The sequence below is a fragment of the Pan troglodytes genome, chromosome 13 (assembly GCF_028858775.2).
Source record: "Pan troglodytes isolate AG18354 chromosome 13, NHGRI_mPanTro3-v2.0_pri, whole genome shotgun sequence".
Taxonomy (NCBI): domain Eukaryota; kingdom Metazoa; phylum Chordata; class Mammalia; order Primates; family Hominidae; genus Pan; species Pan troglodytes.
In genome coordinates, this window is record NC_072411.2 from 138130329 (window position 1) to 138152777 (window position 22449).

A 22449-nucleotide genomic window follows, 5' to 3' on the forward strand; every position below is an offset into this window, starting at 1 on the left:
GAGGACAGATAAGGGGGAATGAATTTTGCAAATTAGCATTTGATTTAACCCCCAAAAAAGTACCCCAGTGGTTCCCACAGTTGCCTTCTAACATAACAAAAGGTTACATGTGATGGCCAAGGGAAAAGAAAACGTAATTTATCATTATAAGATGTTAATTTTTTATTCTCCAAAATGTTCAGACTGCAAGGATATTTCATACAGATTTGTTAGCTGCTATTTAAATAATATTCAACACTCCTAAGCCTTAAATAGACAATTAGAAGTATACTGCATTTTTTTCCCTCCAGCATTTCAAAGACATTAGTCAAATTTTGTTTGTTCTTTGTGCTGCAGTGGTCTTACTTGGCAACTCCCTGTCTTGACAGACTTGATTACGGAGCACCTATTTTGTGCATGGTGCTTGCTGGCCACTGAGCATCTGTAAAGAAAATTTTTTCCACGCCTGTAATCTCAGTGCTTTGGGAGGCCAAAGCAGAAGGATCTCTCAAGCTAGGAGTTTGAGACCAGCCTGGGAGGTATAGTGAGACCCCATCTCTACAAAGAAATTATCAGGGCATGGTGGGGCACACCTGTGGTCCAAGCTCCTTGGGAGGCTGAGGCAGGAGGATCGCTGGAGCCCCAGGAGTTCAAGGCTACAGTGAGCTTTGATCATGCCACTGCACTCCAGCCTGGTGAGAGTGAGACATTGTCTGAAAAAGAAAATGTACTTTTAAAAATCAGGCCAGGCACAGTGGCTTATGCCTGTAATGCCAGCATTTTGGGAGGCTGAGGCAGGCAGATCACCTGAGGTCAGGAGTTTGAGACCAGCCTGACCAACATGGAGAAACCCTGTTTCTTCTATTCTCTACTAAAAATACAAAATTAGCCAGGCATGGTGGCACATGCCTGTAATCCCAGCTACTCGGGAGGCTGAGGCAGGAGAATCACTTGAACCCGGGAGGCGGAAGTTGCGGTGAGCCAAGGTCACGCCATTGCACCCAGTGTGTGCGATAAGAGTGAAACTCCGCCCCCCCCAAAAAAAAATCAGTGGGACACAGCCACATAAAGCAGACATCCCCAGAAGCAATCATAGCACACTAAGGGCCATGAAAGGGGTGCAGTGTACAAGGGAGCTGGGAAGAGAGGCTGCCTCCTGTGCCACTGAAGGGCAGGCTTCAGCCCTCCAAGCGCTGCTCACAGGCACGGTGGTTTGTGCAGCTTTCATTGTGGCAGGTCTAACTGTATTTCCCAACATCCTCTCTCATCGTTCTCTAACTTTCTCCTTACAACGCCTCATCTTTTGGCGGAAGTGACTTGCATCTCGTATGTTACGGTTCTTTGTTGAGGTCCTGCGTTTTAACTGTGTGAATGATAATTGTCTGGAAAAGCCGGGGGCCCTCGACAGCCATGTTTGCATGTTCTTTAGGAACAAGGGGGGCTTCAGCACGCCAGCAGCCTCCACACCCCGCCTCCACCTGCCAACCCCTTGTGAGTCCTTCAGTTTTGTCCACAGCCCTTGTCATCCCTCCTCGTGGTCGATATGCACACATATATATGCTTATTAACTCTCTCCCTTTGCTGGAACCTAAGCTCTTTAGGGCAGGAGCTTTGTTTATTTACTATTATCGCAGCTCCTAGGAGACAGCCTGACCAGGGCATGGGTCTCTCTGTCCCTCCATGTGTCTGGATGTTGTCTAGCCCCACACCAAGCACATGGTAGATGGGCCACATGGCACTGCCTCCCCTTGGTTTGGCGTGGAGGGTAGAGTTGCCTTAGTCAGTCTTTAACTGGCTCTTGGCCATCTTAGTTGACCAAGATGGAGAAGAGAGCAGGAGTAGGGTGAGGCCGGTTGAGGGTAGAGATTCAGGGGTGCTATTTTGTTCATTTCCTGTGTGAAGAAATTGAGGCTAAAAGAGATGACATGCCCAGAGTCACGTGGCCGGGTGGCTAGGCTGGGGCTGGAGCTGCCTTCGAGTCTGTGCGGTTCCAGTTCATGGAGCACTATGCAGTTTTCTCCCTGACCTCCATCTGCTTCCTTCTTGTACCCTGGGTGTGGGCCATCCTGAGGAGCGGGGACCTCTCCATCAGCACGTGGGCAGGGTGGGAGCTGAAGTGTAACAGACATGTCGGCTCCAGCGACACACAGCTTGGACATCCTCATACACCGTTGGTGGGAGCAGCACAGAACTTCGGCTCAGCAGCATGTATCCAGAGCCCCACGAATGCTCTTGTTCATGAGCCTGTGTCTCAAAAACTGCCCCAAAGTCATAATCCTAATTACTGAAAACACACAGAAGTACTGATTTATGGTCAAAAATTTGGAATCCATCTAAGCAGCGGGGAACTGACTAAGCAAACCAAAGCATATTCTGCTGTTTATGATGTTAAAGAAGAAAAGAATCCTATTACTTATCTTCTATGACATTTAACACTCAACCCATGGGATGATATCTCACAACCAAACTGCCTCTTTTTTAAGGCTGGGCTTCTGCATATCAGGTTTTCCCATAGCTGAGGACACCAACACACTTTTTCTAACCACATAATGTCAGTAGATAAGAGCAGGGATGTACTTCGAAGCAGCGGCCTGAGTTTGGTGTATTGCTGTACCTTGAGCGGAGTGAAGTGGCCAGGTGCATTCAGGACCCTGGACGAAGCCCCTCGCTGTACTGGCCTAAGGAGCCCACCTTCCCCACTCAGATAGGACACTTTCCCGTGCAGCAGTGGGTCATTTGACTGCATGTGACTTTTCATAGAAACAGCTAAGTTTCTAAAGATGAGAAATGTATGTGATCAAAGAGGGCTCCTACATCTAATTACCTTCCTGATTTAATTGAGTTTTCTGCAAGACGCACTCAGTCTCTCCCCAGCCTGCTCACCCTCACACGTGAAACAGAATCTCTTTTCAATTTAGCAGATCTGAGCACCCAACTTGAGAAATGGTAGTGGCTGATTATGTAAAAAGGGAAGAGGCTGGGGAGAAGCGGGAATCTCTCGAAATGATTTCATTTCCACCTAACAGCGCTGCGCATCGTGCCTTCCCATTTATCGGAGTTCACCGTATTAATTTAAACTTTGTGCTGCCTGCATTCAGCTAAAAATCAGCTAGAGAACAATTTGATTTTTGAGCCTTAACTATAAATTCCTGATATGCATTGCATTCCCAAGCATGCTTCTTTCTGTCACACTCCCCACGGCTTCCCCAGGCTTTCTGCCTCACTTGGCCACTCTGTGTTCCTTCTGTCATCCCTTCAATTGGATGATGCCATTCGGCGCCAGGTGGCCCTCTGGCATGAAAAAAAACTGTTGTAGTGGACAAGAAAGGAGAGATACCAGGAAACGGATGGGGTGCAAAGAAAGTGACAGGAACCAAGAGGAGAGAGCAGAGGAGTATGACCTGGGAGGCGAGAACACAGAGAAGCTTGAGAAGCCCAGGGCTGTCCCGCCTGTGGTCAGGAGGAGGCTGGGGACACCCCTTCAGGGTAGGGCCCCATGAGCAGCTCAAGACTGGGACCTCCTGTGGGTCAGCTGTGTAGAGCCAGATCCTGGTAGGTGGCTGGAGGCCAGACAGCCACGTCCATTTGTTCATCCAGACTCAGCTCATGGCCCAGGTCTCATGATGGCCTTTAGCTTCAGTTTCTGGGGGAACCCAGCCACCCTCCTGTCCCCTCTGACCCTCTCCCCCATCTCACTAGACCGTATAGTGGACGTTTTAAAATCTTCCTTATTTAATTGCTTTGTAGCATTTAATACAACGACCTCTCCCATTTTTTTTAAACTGCTTTATTCAGATAAAAATCACATAACACACTTCTGCCATTTAACAGGTGCAATGCAGTAGTTTTTAGTATCTCACAGATACCTGCAACCATCACCACAGTCAATCTCAGAACATTTTCATCGTCTCAAAAAAGAAACTCTGTTCTTGAATTGGTGGTCAGAATATGTACTTTTTTCTTTGTAAGACTTTATAAACATATTTCAGTAATCAAGGTTCTCATCTCAATGGAAGATCAAATTTCCTAAATTCCTACTGACTAGGCTTAATTTAGAGAGATCTCTGGGCGTAATTGAAAATGGCCCAAGTAGGCAATTCTTCTCTCCTGTGTGTTCTCTTGGTTCTGGCTCCTCCTATTGTATTCCTTTCCTCCCCGTTTTTATAACTCAGTCTGACACTGTGTTGTCTTTTCCTTTCGCCAACACCTGTCATCTTCCTGGGCCCCCTGCCGTGTCCCCGCTGCCCCTCTGACATTGTGTACCTCTGTGTGAGCGGCAAAGGGAAAGGGACAATAATGCCAGTCTCTGAAACATCTTCAGAGATGGGGAATTCAAGTCAACCTCCTCCCGCTGAAAGCTCCCGTCAAAAGGACTGTGCGAAGGGGTGAGGTTTTGAACCTCACTTCACACTCACCTTTTAACAGAGACCTAGGATGTTGTGATTTCCTTGGATGGCAAAGGTGGCCTGTTCTTTATTTACCGGCCTACACATCTCTGTAAGCTTCAGAAAGAACAGAGCCCTTATTAAAGATCCAAATTAGCTTTATATCGTTGGCCATGTATCAAAGGAAGTGCGTTTTAATTTACGAGTTCCTACAACGACTTCATCTTGAGTTCACAGGGGGCTTCAGCCCTCAACTGATTTCCTCTCCTGGCACCTACAAATGGGCCTGTCTTTGATAATTTTAAATTCTTTTAATACCAAACAAAAAAGGATTTTTAGTCATGTACCTGACACTGCCAAATAGGTAAATTAAGGTATGGGTGGAAGCCAGCGGGGGCAGGGGGCCGATACATATGTGCTTAGCATTTTCCTCTCTTTTCTTTTGTCTTTCTTTTCCTGTTTTTCCATATAGATGCATGCTTTTTATGAACATGTTTTAAAGCATTTTGTATCTTTAATCAACATGTAGAAAATGAACAGCCAACCCTTCGGGAACCATTGCAGCTCTCCCAGAGTGAGTGTTGCCTCCTTCTAGCAAATTCGTGGCGTGCCCCTCATCAAACTAAGTCCCCTGAGGGAGAGTGGTTGGAGGTGTTTCTGGAGGGCCCTGCACTCCCTGAAATCCAGGCTCCAGGGTCAGGGAAGATCTGACCCGGGAGGGGATTAGGGCCCTGCTAACGGCAGCAGTAACAGCGGGAGTCCTTGCAGCAGGGAGGCTTGCAGAGATCAAGTGCACCTACGCCCAGCACCTCCCCCAGCGGACACATTTAGAGACCCTCGGGAGCGCGAGGGACATGAGAATCACAAGCACGGAGACTCATCTCTTGAATATCACCCGGGATATCAAAAACCTATCAGCACACCTGGCGAGGACCCTCACCAAGGCGAGCTCCCTGCAATGGTTCATCAAAAATTGCCCAGCTAATGATCGGCTGGGCAGATAATCGGAGGAGAGTTAATTGTAAGGTTCGATATGGCATCTTGTCAGCCGAGATAAGTTGTCACGTTTTCCACTTGAGCTGAAACTAAATGATTGTAAAATAAGTTATGAGTGTCCTTGGGCCTGTCTGCCGGAATGATAGCTAAGAATACATTCCTGGCCCATCAGTCTCAAGCAGGCTGCTTGATATTTATGCGGACGGAATGTTATTTTATTCCCCCTCTAGTCATGCTTGTCAGCTCTCCGAGTGAAAAGTGAAACTGCTTCTTTGACTCATACTTCACGTTCCGAAGCTCGGAGAGACTGCAGATTGTGATCATTATTGCTCGTATTATATATTTTTTGGGGTGTGCGTTGAACATTGATGCCCGATTGGGAAGAACTAATGGCTGACATTGAATGTGCGGGATGGTGCCGGCCCATCCCGGCTCAGCGCCGCGCAGCTCGGGACCCCAGTCCCTCCGTCAGAGCCGGTTTAGATGTGGAGTAATGAGGCGCTCGCTTTTTTAATTTGGCATGGCTTTTTTCTCTTCGCCTCTCCCCTCCCATACTTAACACCGTCGACAGTAGTCGTCTGTCCCGGTGCCCGGTAATTGATACAAAATAGAATGCATTCTTTGTATGCAGCCAGGAGGAGCGGATGGCGCTCCGTGGGCCGGCTGGAGCTCATTTACAGTGTCTCAGGCGGGGCTTTCGGGGCCTCTTCAATTTGAGGAATACCTTGTCAGGCGAGGGGAGTAGTTGGAATGGAAAAGCACAGCGTGGAAGCCTAGTGCGTTGTGATTGCTCATATTTTAAACCAGGAGAATGTTAAACAACTCCTTGAAAGCGAGCTCTCGAGACCTAGAAGCCAGGGGCATTCATATTCCCGTGGCCGAGCTCAGCGCCCAGTGGACGGGAACCCGGTCCTTCTTGCCATGAGAACACCCAGCCCAGGAGAGGTCAGGGCCTGGCCTCCAGGTGGGTCCTCTCTGGTCGGTCCTCACTGGTCTTGAGTCCCAGGTGACACTTCCTGCCCGACTTCTGTCTCCTGCCACGGCCCCCCTCAATTCACATCCTAATTCACCCCGCCATCACCTTCTCAGCACCGTGGTGGCCACTCCCTCGTGTAGCCGGTTCCCCTGCTGCTGCAGCCGGGCCCTCCCACAGGCAAGCATCTGGAACTGGTACCACAGCTTCCTCCTGTCAAAGCTGTGCCACTTTCCCCACTGGCTGCCTGTCCGCTCCTGCCAAACCTGCTCCCACCCGCCCCAGCCCAGAGCACGTGGCTTCTCTAAGGGCTTGAGTGCCTCCCTTTTGGGCCACCGTAGACACCCCACCTCTGAGTGGTCAGGCGCCACTGGTTGTCTCCTTCCAGCAAGAAAGTTGGAGTAAAATGTCCAGGGCCTGGGCTATGGAGTGTTGGAGCATTGCCGTGGCAGGGGAACGCAGTGGGCAGAGACACACCCTGCCCTGCCTGCAGCATGGCCTGGAAAGTCACTGCCTCAACTCCATGCCTCCAAATGGGGGCGGGGAGGGTGCTTGCGGACCCACCCTGGAGGACCTCGGCCCTGTAAGCAGCAGATCAGAGCGTGGGCTGGTGCTGCTTCCAGGATCACAGGTGCTTTGCACATGTCAGTTACTCAAGTCATAGCCTCCTGAGGACGATTGCAAGGAGCTCATGAATGCTGGCCTGGCTTTCTGTTTCCATTCCTGAGATTGCGGTTGTTTTTATCCCATGACAACCCTGTGTCCTCTGAAAAGCTTGCCTCCCTCTCCCCGCAGTGGCCAGGACAAGGCTCACATTTTTCTGTTCTCTGTCTCCCCAGCCCTCTCCTGGGCTTTCTCCCGGTGCAATGACACCTTCATCTCCCTGTTGGTCCCATTCTCTGGGGTGGCTGGAGGTGGCCTGGGTATGCTCGGTCCAGTGCAGGTGGGCGTGCGGACTCTTCCGTACCTCACTTCTCCCTGCACCTGTGGCCCCTGCCATCGGCGTGCTTGCTGGAGATGGGATTCCCCTCTTCCTTCTTTGTTCAAGTAGCAGGGCCCAAGAAAAATCGTCTTTTATGGAAGGCATCAGGCAAGAAATTTGATAGGCATTCTCTTCACTCCTTAGAAATCAGTCCCGTGGGACAGGGGTCTTGCCCTTTATTCTCTGACAGCGGCCGGCTCCTAGGGCACACTTGGTGCGTGGGGACACTCAACAGGGAGATGCTTTCTCCGTGTCAATAGCCTTCACTCATGGACTCAGTCGTTCGCCTAAAAATAGATTCCAAATGGTCGGAAACTCATAGGACAGTGGTTTGGCACAAAAGCGTGCTTGTGGCTAGTTTTAAAACTAAGTCGCAAAATTGATACACTGCTGTATGATACACCAGAAAGTGGTCGGTTCCATCCACCCACGCAAGTGTCTGTCACACAGAGGTCAGTTCTTTCATAAAACTTAAATACGTATCGAACCCTATTACTCATCCTGAATATGTTTCAGGAAGGATGTGTGCTGGTGAAGAGGATGAGCGAAGGCCCGTCTTCCTGAAGCTCGAGCGCTCATAGGGAAGATGTTCCGTAAACAAAGACACACGCATGGAGCATGTCATGTCCCCATGTGGAGAGAGCCACGGAGCACAGGGGGCCGGGAGGGGCTGGATGCGCCAGTGGCCAGCTTGGTGAAGGCCTCTCTTGGGGCTTTCTCCTTTGGCTCCTGGAGTCTGAAACTTCCTGGTGTCCCTTCTGCCTGCCTAGCAGAACCCCTCCACACAGCTCCCCATCTAAGGTGGCAGGGATGAGCTGTGTGGATGCTGCTGAGACCGGTGTGACTGCTTTGAGCCTTGTCCACTGATGCAGCACCTGCAGGGTGCTGCCGGCCCCAGCAAGGACACACCAGTGGTTGGTGGGATGTGAGCGGGACTGGAGTGAGGCCAGCCGTGGACAGCAGTGCAGAGGGACAGGCCCTAGGGAGTTGTGCTTTAAAGAAGGGCAGGAGTCAAATGTCCAGGGTGGAGTTGTGCGGCCAAGGGAGAGTTGTGTTAAAAATGTGAGATGACAGGGCCGGGCGTGGTGGCTCATGCCTATAATCCCAGCACTTTGGGAGGCCAAGGCGGATGGATCATGAGGTCAAGAGATCGAGACCATCCTGGCCAACATGTTGAAGCCCGTCTCTACTAAAAATATGAAAATTAGCTGGGCGTGGTGCAGGAGAATCTCTCGAACCCAGGAGGCAGGGGTGGCAGTGAGCCGAGATCACGCCACTGCACTACAGCCTGGCAACAGAGCAAGACTTCGTCACACACAAAAAAAAGTGAGATGACAGCTCATGTTTAGTGCCGGGTGCTGGGTGAGCGAGGGTGGGTGAGCATCCAGTTCCCAGGGGAGGGGCCCCGCGCCCATGGAGACTGCTGGGGACAGGCTGGGGCAGGGCGGGGTGGAGGTTGTCCTCTTCTGATGGATGCTTTTGGTTTTTGGTTTGGTTTGGTTTGGTTTTGTTTCAGTGAAGTGAAAAGTGAGGTCATCGTGAGGATGGTGTGGGGCGTGGGGTGTTTGAAGCGGGAGGAGAAGCTTTGAAATAGCCCCTTGGAGAGTGGGAAGTGGGTTACTACACAAGTGAGGTAGGATTGAAGGGCAGGCCAGAGGCCACTGAGGGGTACACTGACCACACAGAGGAGGCCGGTGTGCATGGCACCACCCTCTCCCAGCCCTGGCCCATGACGGTGCCGAGCAGGTGGAGGCCTGGAAGTCAGTGAAGTTGGGGCTTCCTACTCAGGAGAGATGGTGGGAGAAGGGAAACTTACAAGGGTGAGTTTCAAGTCGTGTGGGATGCTGCCCGGCTGTATAAGAAAAACCGTGGGATGTGAGTGGGTTGGACGTCAGATGGCATGGAACTCAGGGCATAGAGGAGCCACGGGAGTGAAGGTCTAGTGAGCTGGCGAGGCAGGGGTGGGGGTGGCAGTTAGACCCTAGAAACTGTGGTTCTTGCTGGTAGCAAGCCTGGGTGAGACCATGAGAGAGGGTGTCTGAGGTCCAGGGCAGAAGAGCTTCGCCAGGGTGCTGGAGAGGACACCCAGGAGGCTGAGATGCAGACAGACCAAAATTCCAAAGGAGGTGTGTGCGAGAGGTTGAAAACTAGAAGCTCTGGTTGAAATTCCGTGGGGTTTCTCACTATTGGTATTTTAGGTATTTGAGACTGTTCTTTGTGGCAGGGGCTGTCCTGTGCATTGTAGGGCATTTTTCAGCACCTCTGGCTTCTACCATCTGATGCCTGTAGCACCTCCACTCCACCCAGTTTGATACCCAGAAACGTCTCCAGCCATTGCCAGAGGTCCTGGGTGGGGGTTCCTGGAGAACCGGTGGATCTGTGGGAATCCAGAGTCCCCTGGGGCTAGAAGTGCTCGTGTGGAAGGACACAAAAGGAAAACGTGGATGTGGAGGAAATGCTGATGGGTTGGCTGTGGTGGTCTCTTAGAGGAAGGTGGGTGGTGGTGTTTCCAAGTGCTGTCTCCTTCCCAGGACTGCCACTTAGCTGCTTCCTCCAGGTGAGTCCGGGATTGCTCGGACTCACCAAGAGAATTATAAATATTCCAAGATATGGAGAAAGCTTGGAAATGAGAGGGCCCTGTCCCTGTCAACTGTTTTGCAAAAAGTTTTCTACAGCTAAAAGTGGGAAGGGGCCTAGAAACAGACGTGCCATTTTGATTTCCAGAAACGTGAATTCTGAGCTAGATGCCAATGAGTCAGGTCACAACCAGGTGGGATTCTGAATTCAGTTGTTAAAGGGCTGCTTTGTGTGCACATAGAAAAGGAAACAGATGTATTTGAACAGAGGTAGTTTATTAAAGAGAGTGGATAGACATCAAACAGATGGCCCTTTATCGTTTTAAGTTGTCAAAAATACGTGTGAGTTGGGTACCATATAGCCCTCAGCAGAGTATTTGACAAGATTGTTCCTTGGTTTCCTCATAGGCAAGTTGAAAGATATGTGAGCTGAACACAAAGACAGTGTAATTTATCTAGGCTCAGTGGTCACTCTTAGAATCTTCCAGGAGTGGATGGTGCATCTTAAGGTGGGAAGCTCTATCTTGACTCCACCCTGTTCACCATCTTTTTCATTGATGTGGATGGATATATGGGAGTATATGCTCAGAACGGTCAAGCATAACTAAGGCGATAGTGAAGAGTAACAATGCATAGGCTTAGAACACAGAGACACAGAGTGGTGGCCTGGAATAGAGAGCCCAGCGGTAGACCCACGACGCCCCTGTGGAAGCCTGTCGTGTGGACGGCATAGCTAATGTATGTGTTCTGAGTGTCTTCGAAATAGCGGTGTACACTCATAAAAACAACCGCTGGATAACGGAAGAGAGTTTATGGTATAATGCACCTACTGTAGGCTCAGCATTGCACAAGTCACCACAGGGGAGGCGAGCACTGGTGGTTGCCCTGGGCACAGGCATGCTAGTTAGATTGAGATAAGCGACTGGCAGCCGCGTGCAGAAGGTCCTAACTGTGGGCTCCGTGGGAGTGTAGAGATGAGAAATGTTAGTTTGGGAGAGAGTGTTACAAACACAGAGTGACAGAGGGAAGGACGCACAGTTGGGGATGAACATGGCCTGTCGAAATGAGAGGACACCCAAGGGACAGAGTAAAATAATATGATTTTAATATAATAATATTAGTTAATAGCGGCCCCCGGCAGCCGAGGAGAGTTGCGTTTGCCTGTTCTGCTTATCTCCCTGCAGGACTAGGGTTGAGCTCTCTGAGGGCAAAGACAGTCACAGTGACCATTGTTTCCCATGGCCTGGCACCATACCTGGCAAAGTGGGCTCCTAACACTGAATAGAGAGGATGGGATGGTAAAGACTTGGGAACCCTGGGCAGAAAATATTTAAAATGAGCAAAAAGATTGCCTGCCTGGTTTGAGCATTGAATAACACAGAGAAGGGTTGCTTTAGAATCACGTAATGATCTTGGGGTCTCTGGATGCCCCACCCCCTGAACGTTATGAGGCTTCTGAACACTGTTAAATCATAAATAAAAATTAATTAGGCTCACCCTTTTTTTCCAAGATATCTATAGCTTTTATCTGATATTCAGTGGAATCTAGTATTTCAGAAATACATGTAAAAACCACTACTTTAGAAATATCAGTATTGTAAAATCATGGGACAGCTTAAAAGGTGAAAGTCTGGGAGGAGAAGGACCTTGTGGAGTTGGCTGCACAGTCTAGGCTTGGAGGTGAGGTAAGAACTGGACCAGGGGTGAGTGGTGCTTAAATGGAGAGCAGGCAGTCATGGAGCGGCTTTGTGAAAACAGACTGAGCTCGAGGTCCCAGGCTGCTCAAGGCAAGGGAAGTGTCTTATTTAAACCTGCCCGCTCCCACCTCTGCAGTTCCACCACAACCAAACTGTTACAGTGCAGGCTCAGGGGGTCTCAGGACTGCTGGCTACACCTCGGGTACAGTTAACCAAGGATGTTTACCAGATGTCCACCGTGGAAAGCAAGAGTTGGGCAGAAGTGGCAGGGAAGTGTCAGTTTCAAGGGTGAAGCCCAAGGTGATAGCAGAGAAAGCTGCCCGGAATGCAAAGGTCAGAGTGAGTGCTGTTTCTTGGGAGCCGGCTGCAGGGAAGAGAGGGTCAGGTAGAGCCAAGCCTGGAACTGGTGTTGGTGTCATGCACATGGAGAATGCCCCTGTGGACGTAGGGAGGAGAGGCAGGAAAACATGGCATCTTGGGCCAGCACAGTTAGCATGATAAGGGAAAGGAAGTCTTACGGGGGCAAAGGAAGGCACAGTGAAACAGTGTGCCGTTTTGAAGAAGCAGTGGTGAGGGAAGCCAGACTTCGAGGAGTCAGGAAGAAACACAGTGGATTTAAACCCTCTATCTGGATAGGAACCTTGTCTGGAGAGGTCTGCAGCGGTTTTGAGCAGACCCGACCGAGCTCTGTGACTTCAGCAAGTTACTTAACCTTCCCCTGTGCCTTGGTTTTCCAATCTGTAAAGTGGAGGCGGTAGGGATACCACGTGCCTCAGTGGATTGCTTAAGAGTCCTGAACGCATTGCTGAAGGTAGAGCCTGGAATAGCCCCTGTTGGGTAGTAACTTTGGATGAGTGTTTGCTGTTGAGACTGTGGCTTCAAGGGTTAAGGAAATAACCCTTTAAGGAATAATGGGGTTTAGGAAAGTGGGCATGAAAGATCTTGGGACCTCTGAGGACAGAAGTGATGCAGTGGAGAAGGAGGAATGAGTGGAAGTGACCTGGCCAAGACACCTGAGGATGAAAGATGGGACCAGGACAAGCTAGGAATGTTCATTTAGCAAGAGAGGGGAGCCCATTCCTCTAGGGATGGAGAGAGGGAGTCCGTTCCTCTGGGGATGGAGAGAGGGAGCCCTTTCCTCTGGGGATGGAGGAGAGGGGAGCCCTTTCCTCTGGGGATGGAGAAGAGGGGAGCCCGTTCCTCTGGGGATGGAGGAGAGGGGAGTCTCTTCCTCTAACGATGGAGGAGAGGGGAGCCCATTTCTCTAGGGATGGAGAGAGGGGAATCCGTTCCTCTGGGGATGGAGGAGAGGGGGGCCCGTTCCTCTGGGGATGGAGGAGAGGGGGGCCCGTTCCTCTGGGGATGGAGGAGAGGGGGGCCCGTTCCTCTGGGGATGGAGGAGAGGGGAGCCCTTTCCTGTGGAGATGGAGAGAGGGGAGCCCGTTCCTCTGGGGATGGAGGAGAGGGGAGTCTGTTCCTCTAACGATGGAGGAGAGGGGAGCCCATTTCTCTAGGGTTGGAGAGGGGAATCCGTTCCTCTGGGGATGGAGGAGAGGGGAGTCCGTTCCTCTGGGGATGGAGAGAGGGGAGTCCGTTCCTCTGGGGATGGAGGAGAGGGGAGCCCGTTCCTCTGGGGATGGAGGAGAGGGGAGCCCTTTCCTGTGGGGATGGAGAGAGGGAGCCCGTTCCTCTGGGGATGGAGGAGAGGGGAGCCCGTTCCTCTGGGGATGGAGAGAGGGGAGCCCGTTCCTCTGGGGATGGAGAGAGGGGAGCCTGTTCCTCTAAGGATGGAGGAGAGGGCGAGAAGGCCAGTAGAGGAACCATGATGGTGGAGTCACAACAGAGGCACCCCGGGAAGCTGACAGCCAGATTTCTGCCATTGATGTTACCTCTCACCTACCACCAGGGGACAGTGACCTGTCCGTGTGCCTCTGCATCTAAGGATGTGTGTCCATAGGAAGCACCTCCTGCCTGGTAGAGGGAAAGTTGCTGAGACACTGAATTGCCACATTTCTTGCAACTCCTTAAAGTGGTGAAGGGAGCTTCCGCCTTTTGTGAGTGAGTGACCACCCACAAGGAGTGCACATGGTTGACACAGTCTCAGGGGTCTCATGGTGTCCAGTGCTGCCTGGGCTGCCCTGCAGGAGCCCTGGGGTGGCCCTTCACCCCCTTCGCAGGAGGAGCTCCCCACAGCCCTCTTCTGCCATGTGTAAAGGGTGCATGCAGTGAAGGGTGTGCAGAGAAGGGCGAGGGGTCTCTGCCTTAGGGCGGCCAGGAACGTACATCAGGGTGTTCTTGGGACCGTATGTATTTCTCAGATACCTTAAATTGTATGTTTGCACATTTCTCAACATACGATAAAATTTCCTAGAACTTCACAAAATAAAAATATTTTCAATTCATTTTGATTTCCATTATCTTTATATTTGAAATCATGTCACTGTTCTGCTCAAAACCCTGCAGTGGCTCCCCATTTCCCCCAAAGCACAGGCGAGGGTCCTCACGGTGGCCCGCGAGCCCCCTCCTCTCCAGTGCCACCTTCCACAGGCCTCTCCCACCCACACCGGCCACCGCCACTCGGGCTCCCTCTCCGTTTCTGGAACACACCAGGCTCCCTCCTTAGAGCCAGGCTCTGACTGTTTCTCTGCTCTCATTACCTTCTCACTCCTCTGCCATTTTCAAGTCTTGATTCAGTGTCCCGTGCTCAGCGAGACCTACCCCAGCTACCCTATTTTAAATGACACCCCCCATCACTGCCGCCTCTCCCCAGCCTCCCAGCCTTGATGCCCCGCATTCCTATTCGGTCTTTCGCATAACTCTTACCAGCTTCTGATGGACTCCAGGTTCTGGCCCGGTTGCCATGTCACTGCCACTCCACTTTACAGAGTCCCCATTGGGGCAGGAATGTTTATCTGTTTCTCCTCAATCAATGATGGCTGCCAAGCATCTTGAAAAGCCGCTGGCTCACAGTCAGTGCTCAAAAAATATCAGCTGAATGGGTGCGGTGTGCTGCACAGAACTCTGACTTTGGACTTAAAGATGCTGAATCGGAAATAAAAACTTTTCAAGACTCCGTAGGCATGCACCACCTGTTTTTCCTGCACGTTTTCAGTGTGCTTTTTTCCACCCTGGTTGAATTATATGCGCGTTCTGGTCATGTAGTACCGCTTTGGCCTTCTCTTTGATAAAGATACAAATGGACATAATACATTAAGAGTTTCACTTATAGTGAATAATCGCGTGTGCACTGGTTTTTAAACGGTTCTAAGTAGCTTCAATGAATCAAAAATTGGCAGGCCTACTATATCGACTTCCAAACACTGTCACTGGACATTGGTGAGAGAGAGAAAAAAATGGCATAGAATTTTTCACTGATAATAAAACAAGATGTAATATTGAGGCCGGAAGAAAGGCTCAAGAATCCCTTATCCTGTGCACCCACAGGAGTCAAACCCACTTAAGATGATATTTCCAAATGTATTCTTAAATGCATCGTTTTCATTTCTAATATATCAAGGTAATTTTAAGAAGAGAAAGATAACTAAAAAGCATAAACTCACCCCTTTCCTTTTGCAGAGCTCCAGTCATGCAGAGGAGAGAAGGAGAATGCATCCATAGCATGCTGCTGATAGAAAAAGAAATGCTTGTGTTTTAATAGCGGGAGGCACAGTAGAGCAAGGGGGACTGAGCCCATCTCATACCAGAGGCTCTAGGCCTCCAACTCAGCAATACAGTAATGGGATGTTATTTGCAGGGCCTGTGTGGTATGGGAGGAGCGTGGCTGTGCTGTTTCTGCGTATTCTACTTTGTAAGTGCTCACTCTCTGCATTTTTTTTTTTTTTTTGCCTTTTCCGGTCCAACGGCAGACACAGGGCTGGGTGACTCCGTATGCTCCAGCCCCAGTATCTCCAGCACCACCAGCCCCAAGCTCGACCCGCCCCCCTCCCCTCACGCCAACAGAAAGAAGCACCGAAGGAAGAAAAGCACTAGCAACTTCAAAGCCGACGGCCTGTCCGGCACTGCTGAAGGTAAGGGTTCCGCGGTGCCCCGGGAGAGAGTCTCCACTGCAGAAAATTCTCTGTTATTTTTCAAATGCGTGAAATTAGACACCCTTAGCACAACAAATGCACAGTAATGCTGGTCACCGTATGTGCTTTCTGTTTGCAAGGTGGCACGAGAGGGCCCTTGGGACCTTTTCATCACTGTCTGATTCTCATATTACACAACCACATCCGCTGTCATCACTCTTGGCCGCCGTCGCTGGTAGCGGGTAGGAGTGCTGGTCTCCCAGCCACGAGCCTGATCCAGTTCTGAGGTCTCGCCCCACCCTGGCAGCCTGGGCGACTGTCCTCTCCAGCCAAGGTGGGCCATGCTGCGTGACTCTGCTGGGGACAGTGCCCACTTCTAGTTTAGGAATCATCGCTGATATTGGTTACTCTTAACTAACCAGACACCTGCCTTGATTTCAGCTTTTAGCAACGTGTTATGATAAACACTTCTTCTGTTAATGTCCATCAGCTCTTTCTGGTATGTGGGCTCTATTAATATTCCAGTTGTCACAGCTCATTGTGAGTCTCCTTTCACCTGAGTCCTTCCTTAGTTTTTATTGCCACTGATGGCTGGATGTCAGCTTCCTGAAGTGGCTCCTTCAAACGAATTCCCTTTTTTTTTTAATTCATAGATGCAAGTAGAGATAGGTAAGCGCATGCATACACACACACATCCCACATTATGGAGGTAAAATTAATGCAGTTGTAACAAAGGAATACTTAAAGGAAAAATTAAAGTTTGAGAACCTTGTTGTTAGAACATGAATTATTACCTGTGAGACCGACAATGGTGAGAGAGTGTGGTTACCTGTGAGACCGACATGGTAAAAGCGTGTCTTCAGCGAGGGTATCATGCCCAGGGGCAACATTTATGGCTTCCATCCTTTCTCTTTCTCTATGGCTGCCATGCTTTTTCCAGATACTCTACTTGATTGAGGGTTCAAACCTGCGAGCTGTCAGACAGTGGCCACATTAGAGGGAGTGGCCCATCCCGTCCACATATCCAGAGCGGAGCACGCAAACCCACGGTGCATGTGTTAGCAGGGAAGGAGCAGAGTGTGGGGTGTGCTGTGTGTTTCCATAACACCCGAGGCAGGGAGTATCATTTCTTTCATCATCAGGAAGCTGAAGTTCGGAGCTCTGAGTAGCCCGCCAGCCTCCGCAGAAGGGTTAGAAGCCTTTCTCCTTCACCACATTTCTTCCTGTTTTGCCTCCTGTAAGCTTCCTGCTAACATATTTAGCCAATAAAAACTGATTTTTCGTCGGGCGCGGTGGCTCACGCCTGTAATCCCAGCACTTTGGGAGGCCAAGGCAGGAAGATCACCTGATGTCAGGAGTTTGAGACCGGCCTGGCCAACATGATGAAACTCTGTCTCTACTAAAAATACAAAAATTAGCTGGGTGTGGTGGCACATGCATATAATCCCAGCTACCTGAGAGGCTGAGGCAGGAGCATTGATTGAACCCAGGAGGTGGAGGTTGCAGTGAACCGAGACCATGCCACTGCACTCCAGCCTGGGTGGGCGACAGAGTGAGACTCTGTCTTAAAAAAAAAAAAAAGACGATTTTTCTCATGTTGTGGGGAGTGAGGATAATCCCATTAAGTCAGCGATGGTGGAAAATAATGGTTATGGGTCGGAGCAGCCACAGATGCCACTGACCTTCCCACTGAAAACAGTATCAGCCGCAGGCGCTCTGTGTCGGTAAGACTCCTTCAGACAACCGTTGGGCAAAAATCACCCTGCCAAGCACGTGCAGCCACCCCTCCCTGATTGGGAAGAAGGTTAGCCTCCCCCAGGGTGGGCAGCCTGTACCCTCCACGCCCCTAAGGTGCACACACAGGGGTGGGCGCCAGATTCCCTTTAGGGACAGGCCTTGTTCTCACTTTCACAGGTACATGTCTTCTTGCATTTGTTGTGTGTTTCCAGCCGAGGTCTGTGGGTTTTTTTAATGTACAACCTGGTAGGAACTGACCGTTGCCACTTAGATACACGTTCATTATCCCACCCACGTGTTGACTGCTATGTAAATGAGTGAATAAATCAGTAGCGTTTCTGCACATTTAATGGAGCAGCTGGCACCACCCAGTGTTCCATTCAGCACTGGTGAGTTTGAAGGAAGTTTGACAAGTGACCGTGACCATGTTGGACGCCTGATGTTTCAGGTCCACTTGCTGAGTGAGTGGGATGGTATGTGGGTGCGAGGCAATAGTGGATACCCAGGCTGAGACACGGGCTCTGTCCAAGCAGCAAATGGGGGCCCCTTTCCTTAAAGGGTCTTACTGCTGAGGTGGTAACACCAGCAGAAAGATTTCAGGCACCATGGAAACTCCAATATTAGGAAATCACAGGTGTCTCAAACATGGATGTGTAAGGGGGTGACATGTGTTTGGAAGTCCAAGGCAGAGGTTCCGAGGGAGCCACCTCACTCTCTAATTAGGAGACTCTGGTCTCTACGTCAGCGGCTATGACATCTTTCCAATAGAAAATAAGTCAGAAGTTATTTATAAAAAGAAAATGTATCATTTTTCCCTAGGAAAAGTTACTTATCAGACTACAAATGAGTCACTTTTGTGAAAAAGTCTATATTTCATTTTTTCAAAGCCACATTTTCCCCCCAAATTGTAACACATCTGAAGTCAGAACATATCATTGTAGATTCAGTGATATATGATATTTTTGATAGTTTTATTTACTGTTAATTCCTTGAAAGTACATTGTGTAAAACACCCAAATTAAACTTTCTGTTCTGGCCGGGCACAGTGGCTCACGCCTGTTATCCCAGCACTTTGGGAGGCTGAGGCGGGCGGATCACGAGGTCAGGAGATCGAGACCATCCTGGCTAACACAATGAAACCCCGTCTCTACTAAAAATACAAAAATTAGCTGGGCATGGTGGCGGGTCCTAGCTACTTGGGAGGCTGAGGCAGGAGAATGGTGTGAACCCAGGAGGTGGAGCTTGCAGTGAGCCGGGATCGCGCCACTGCACTCCAGCCTGGGTGACAGAGTGAGACTCCGTCTCAAAAAAAAAAAAATCTGTTCTTGAAACTAAAGCTAGTTATATATGTTTTATTTTATTTTATTTTATTTATTTATTTATTGTATTTTTTGAGACAGGTCCTTGCTCTGTCACCCAGGCTGGGGTGTAGTGGTGCAGTCACGGCTCACTGCAGCCTCGAACTCCCAGGTTCAAGTGATCTTCCCACCTCAGCCTCCCAAGTAGCTGGGACCACAGGCAGGCACCACGACACCTGGCTAATTTTTTGTATTTTTGTAGAAATGGAGTTTCACTCTTTTGCCCAGGCTGGTCTTGAACTCCTGGGCTCAAGCAATCCTCCCACCTCAGCCTCCCAGTGCTGGGACTACAGGCGTGAGCCACCACACCCGGCCTATATTTTATGTTTTGAGAATACTATTCTATTATAAAAAACCATTTCTGCCTCTCTTTCCTGCAAGGCTCTGTGACTGGTTACTACTAGTGTATTCTCTATCGCCTGACCAAGTGCTGAAAAGATGGAATTATAGATATAAAACTTCTATAGAAGATTTGTGTAAAGTAGTTGAATTTTGTGGTTTTTAATATACCCTATTGGAACAAATAACTAGGTTCAAATCTCTTTCGAGTATAAGAAAAGTAGAATTCCACTGAAGTAAGCAAATTTTTCAGGGTCCTTTGACTCCATTGGTCAGTAGAATCCATTAAAGTCAGCTGATTAATCTGGAATGGGATGGGGCTCGCCGGCTGGTTCGCCGAGGAGTCTTCCTGGGCCTGTCTGCAGAGGTGCGGGGAGAACAGTGGGTTTGGTGTAGAACCCGGGGTGTAACGGGGTGAGGAGAGGGCAACTATTTGGGAAAGCTTCCAGCTAGGAGCTGTGGCCTTCAAGAAAGAGACCTGTCCGGCTGTGGTGACCGGGAAGGTGAGGGTGACCTCACTCTTCTCCGTCCCACTGGTCTCCAGTGGCCCCTCCTTGACCAAATCCAACCAGAGGCCAAAAGCCCTGAGAGCCCACGATGCCAGTCACACAGTTGGCTCCCAGGACCAAGACAAAACCAACAGAAGCCGTAGAGTGTTCGTGCCTTTCACAGCACCTCCTACAAGCCCCTGAAGCCCGTGCCGTGCCACTCTGCTGGTGGTCCACAAACACAGGAAACGAAGCTCTAGAGGGCAGGGGTGTGTGCTCCCCTCCATCATCCCCCAGGGTCTGGCTTTAGCCTGGCCCAGGGAGCCCTCGCGGCTTCCTGAACAGACCTCAGTGCCCTTCCCCAGCTGTGCGCGACAAGGACCCTGCGTGAAGGTCTTCCTAGACTCCCAGCTAAGCGCAGAGGTTCTCACTCTGGCCGTTTCTTACCTCTGTGGCGCACTTATTCAGAAAGTAAAGGCTAATAGTAGGAATCATCAGTACCTGCTGCTGCAAACCCAGAAACACTGTGTCTACACGGGGCTGTCAGGGTGACCGATGGAAATTGGGCCGTTCCTGCCCTGGAGTTTCTCCCTGCGCAGGTGCTCGCTGTGCTCTTTTTGCTGAAGAACAGCCACTTTGTTCTGCACCAGGTGGCAGAGGGTGTCAGACCCCAGCCCTAGGAGAGCATTTATTTTCTTAGGTTTACAATTTAAAATGAATCGGAGGAATCTGGAAAGTTACAGAAGCAGGGACTGTGACTGGAGAATCCCTTATCTTTTTGTGTATATTTTGGGTTCTGAGGATTACCAGGAGATGTGTGGATGACAGAGCCCGTCGCTAGGCTCTTATGTCACAGATGGGCTGCTGTGCTGCGTGGTCATTGAGACCAATGGAAGGAAATTGAGATGTGACTGGGCAGGATGGTGACGGGGCCTGAAGCCTGTGCATGGAGGGAACGTGCAGTGACCAGAGAGAAGGGTGGTGATGAGGATGAGGGCCATGAGGCATGGTGACTGTGACCAGCTGATGGAAGGTCTGCAAAGAAGGGCGTCCCAACTTGTCCTGGATGGCCCAGGTGGTAACCATGGGACCTGATGGGTGGAAGCCTCAAGGAGATGGATTTTGATTCTGATATTAAAAGCTCTAGAAAAAGCTCTACGAACCAGGGCCACCTGAGAGGGAGTGACCCCGACCCTGCATGGGGTCGGCATGGGTTGGACCAGGGTAGAGGAACCTGGACTCTGGAAGGTGATTGCACCACGACCCTGGATTCCCAACCAGGTCCAAGTTCAAGGGTATGTGCCAGGGAAAAGCGCCTGGGCAGTGGGATTTTGCAGATCTTTAATGGCTTGTCAGCTCTTGGCATTGTCTTTGAATTACAGTACTTTCTGGGCATCTTCATATCTCGGGTCCAGTAGTGAGGTTGTCATTGCTAAAATGAACGGTCTCTGCAGTCCCATTCTGTGGCCCCGAACCTGGTGGTTCTCGTTAGTTTTATAACATTCATGCAAGTTTGCATTAAGTGCTAATTTCCCTGTTTCCCCAGTGAAAAGGCTGAAGTAGAGAGAGGTTAAGTGGCTTTCTTGTCCAGGGTCAGGTTGCTGGTAGGTGACAGAACTGTCTCTTGATTCTCTGCCTCAAACTCTTTCCACCAGGCAAAAAGCAAGTCTTTGAGGTATGTGGAGCTGCTTTTGAATCTGGGAGTGGGGCACACTGAATAGCTTCCTTGATATTTCTCAGATTCCATGTAAAGACACTGACTTTTATATGGCTCATAACATCTAGAAGTTGTGTAGCAAAGATCTTTCTTTAAAAATGCAGGACCAGACTGGATTTACCCAATCTTATTATACAAGAGGGTATGCAGAAATCCTGGTGTTATCCCCCCCTTGGGTTCACAGCGCTTTGTTCTGAAGGTCTCAGAAGGGAATTTATTTTATCCTTCTCATCTTGTTCCTTTGGTTGTTCATTCTGGTCTTTATCGCACCATTGTGTGGTTGATCCTGGATGGATATTGAAAGATTCTCCTGTAGAGGGTAAGTCACAAACGGGCCTCTCACTGTTATGGTAGAAAATGAATTGCTCATCACAGCTGCACTCACTGAGCAATGAAATGTTGACAAATTTCATTAACTCCAGAGTTGCAGAGGTCACCCAGGACTTAGTTTCCCTTCACTCTTTCAAAGGAGAACCTGAAATTGTGGATCATTTTATTCTTTCATCAAATATGAAGCAACCACCACAGGGAAAGCACTGTGTGCTTGCCTCCATGGGAGACGTTGAGAAATAAAACTCAGTTCCTCTCTCTCTCCAAGGAGTTTAGAGCCTGATTATGGAGATAAGACATGCAAGAAACTGTAACGAGGATGTCAGGCAAAATATTCGAGAAAGGCATGGGAATTCAGAAGAAGCACAAATACACACTGAGTTGTAAGAGTTAGGGAAGGCTAACCTGTTGTAGAGCTTAATTTTTATTGTGCAGATTTAGCACATAATGGTTATCTTATTTAATAAAACTGCAGAAAGCATTACTTTTTCATTAAATGTTGCCTACTTACAACTTTAAACACCAGTGGTGGTGATTTAATTAGTCACAAAATGGAGTTTTGTTTTTACTTAGATGCTAAGAAACAGATGTTGCTATTGATCAGTTACCTTTTACCTGAGGACTTTTTTTTTATTATTATTAATTAGTTGATGTCTTGGAAGGCACTTTGGAGAGAAATTAAAGAATCGTGCATGCGTATCGTACAGTGTTGTTTTTTTTCTTGCAGGAAAGCAATACGTGGGTGCGTGGAAGCTCTCAGTTAATCTGTAACCATCCGGTTAGATGGACTATCATGCAGCTTGAGCCATTGCTGGGTAGTTTGGGGATTTTGCATGCCGTGATTGGGAGGGCAGTGTGCTTGTT

At 49.6% G+C, this 22449-nt stretch overlaps 1 protein-coding gene across 16 annotated transcripts in view; it reads left to right on the forward strand.

The window, feature by feature from the left end:
- AGAP1 (ArfGAP with GTPase domain, ankyrin repeat and PH domain 1) overlaps positions 1 to 22449 on the forward strand; it is a 641254-nt gene that overhangs the window by 462927 nt on the left and 155878 nt on the right. For all 16 annotated transcript variants that reach the window (XM_054679587.1, XM_054679588.2, XM_054679589.2 and 13 more), the window contains one exon: positions 15455 to 15616. In XM_054679587.1, coding sequence (XP_054535562.1) covers positions 15455 to 15616 — 162 coding nt within the window. The remainder of the gene's footprint in view (positions 1 to 15454; positions 15617 to 22449) is intronic.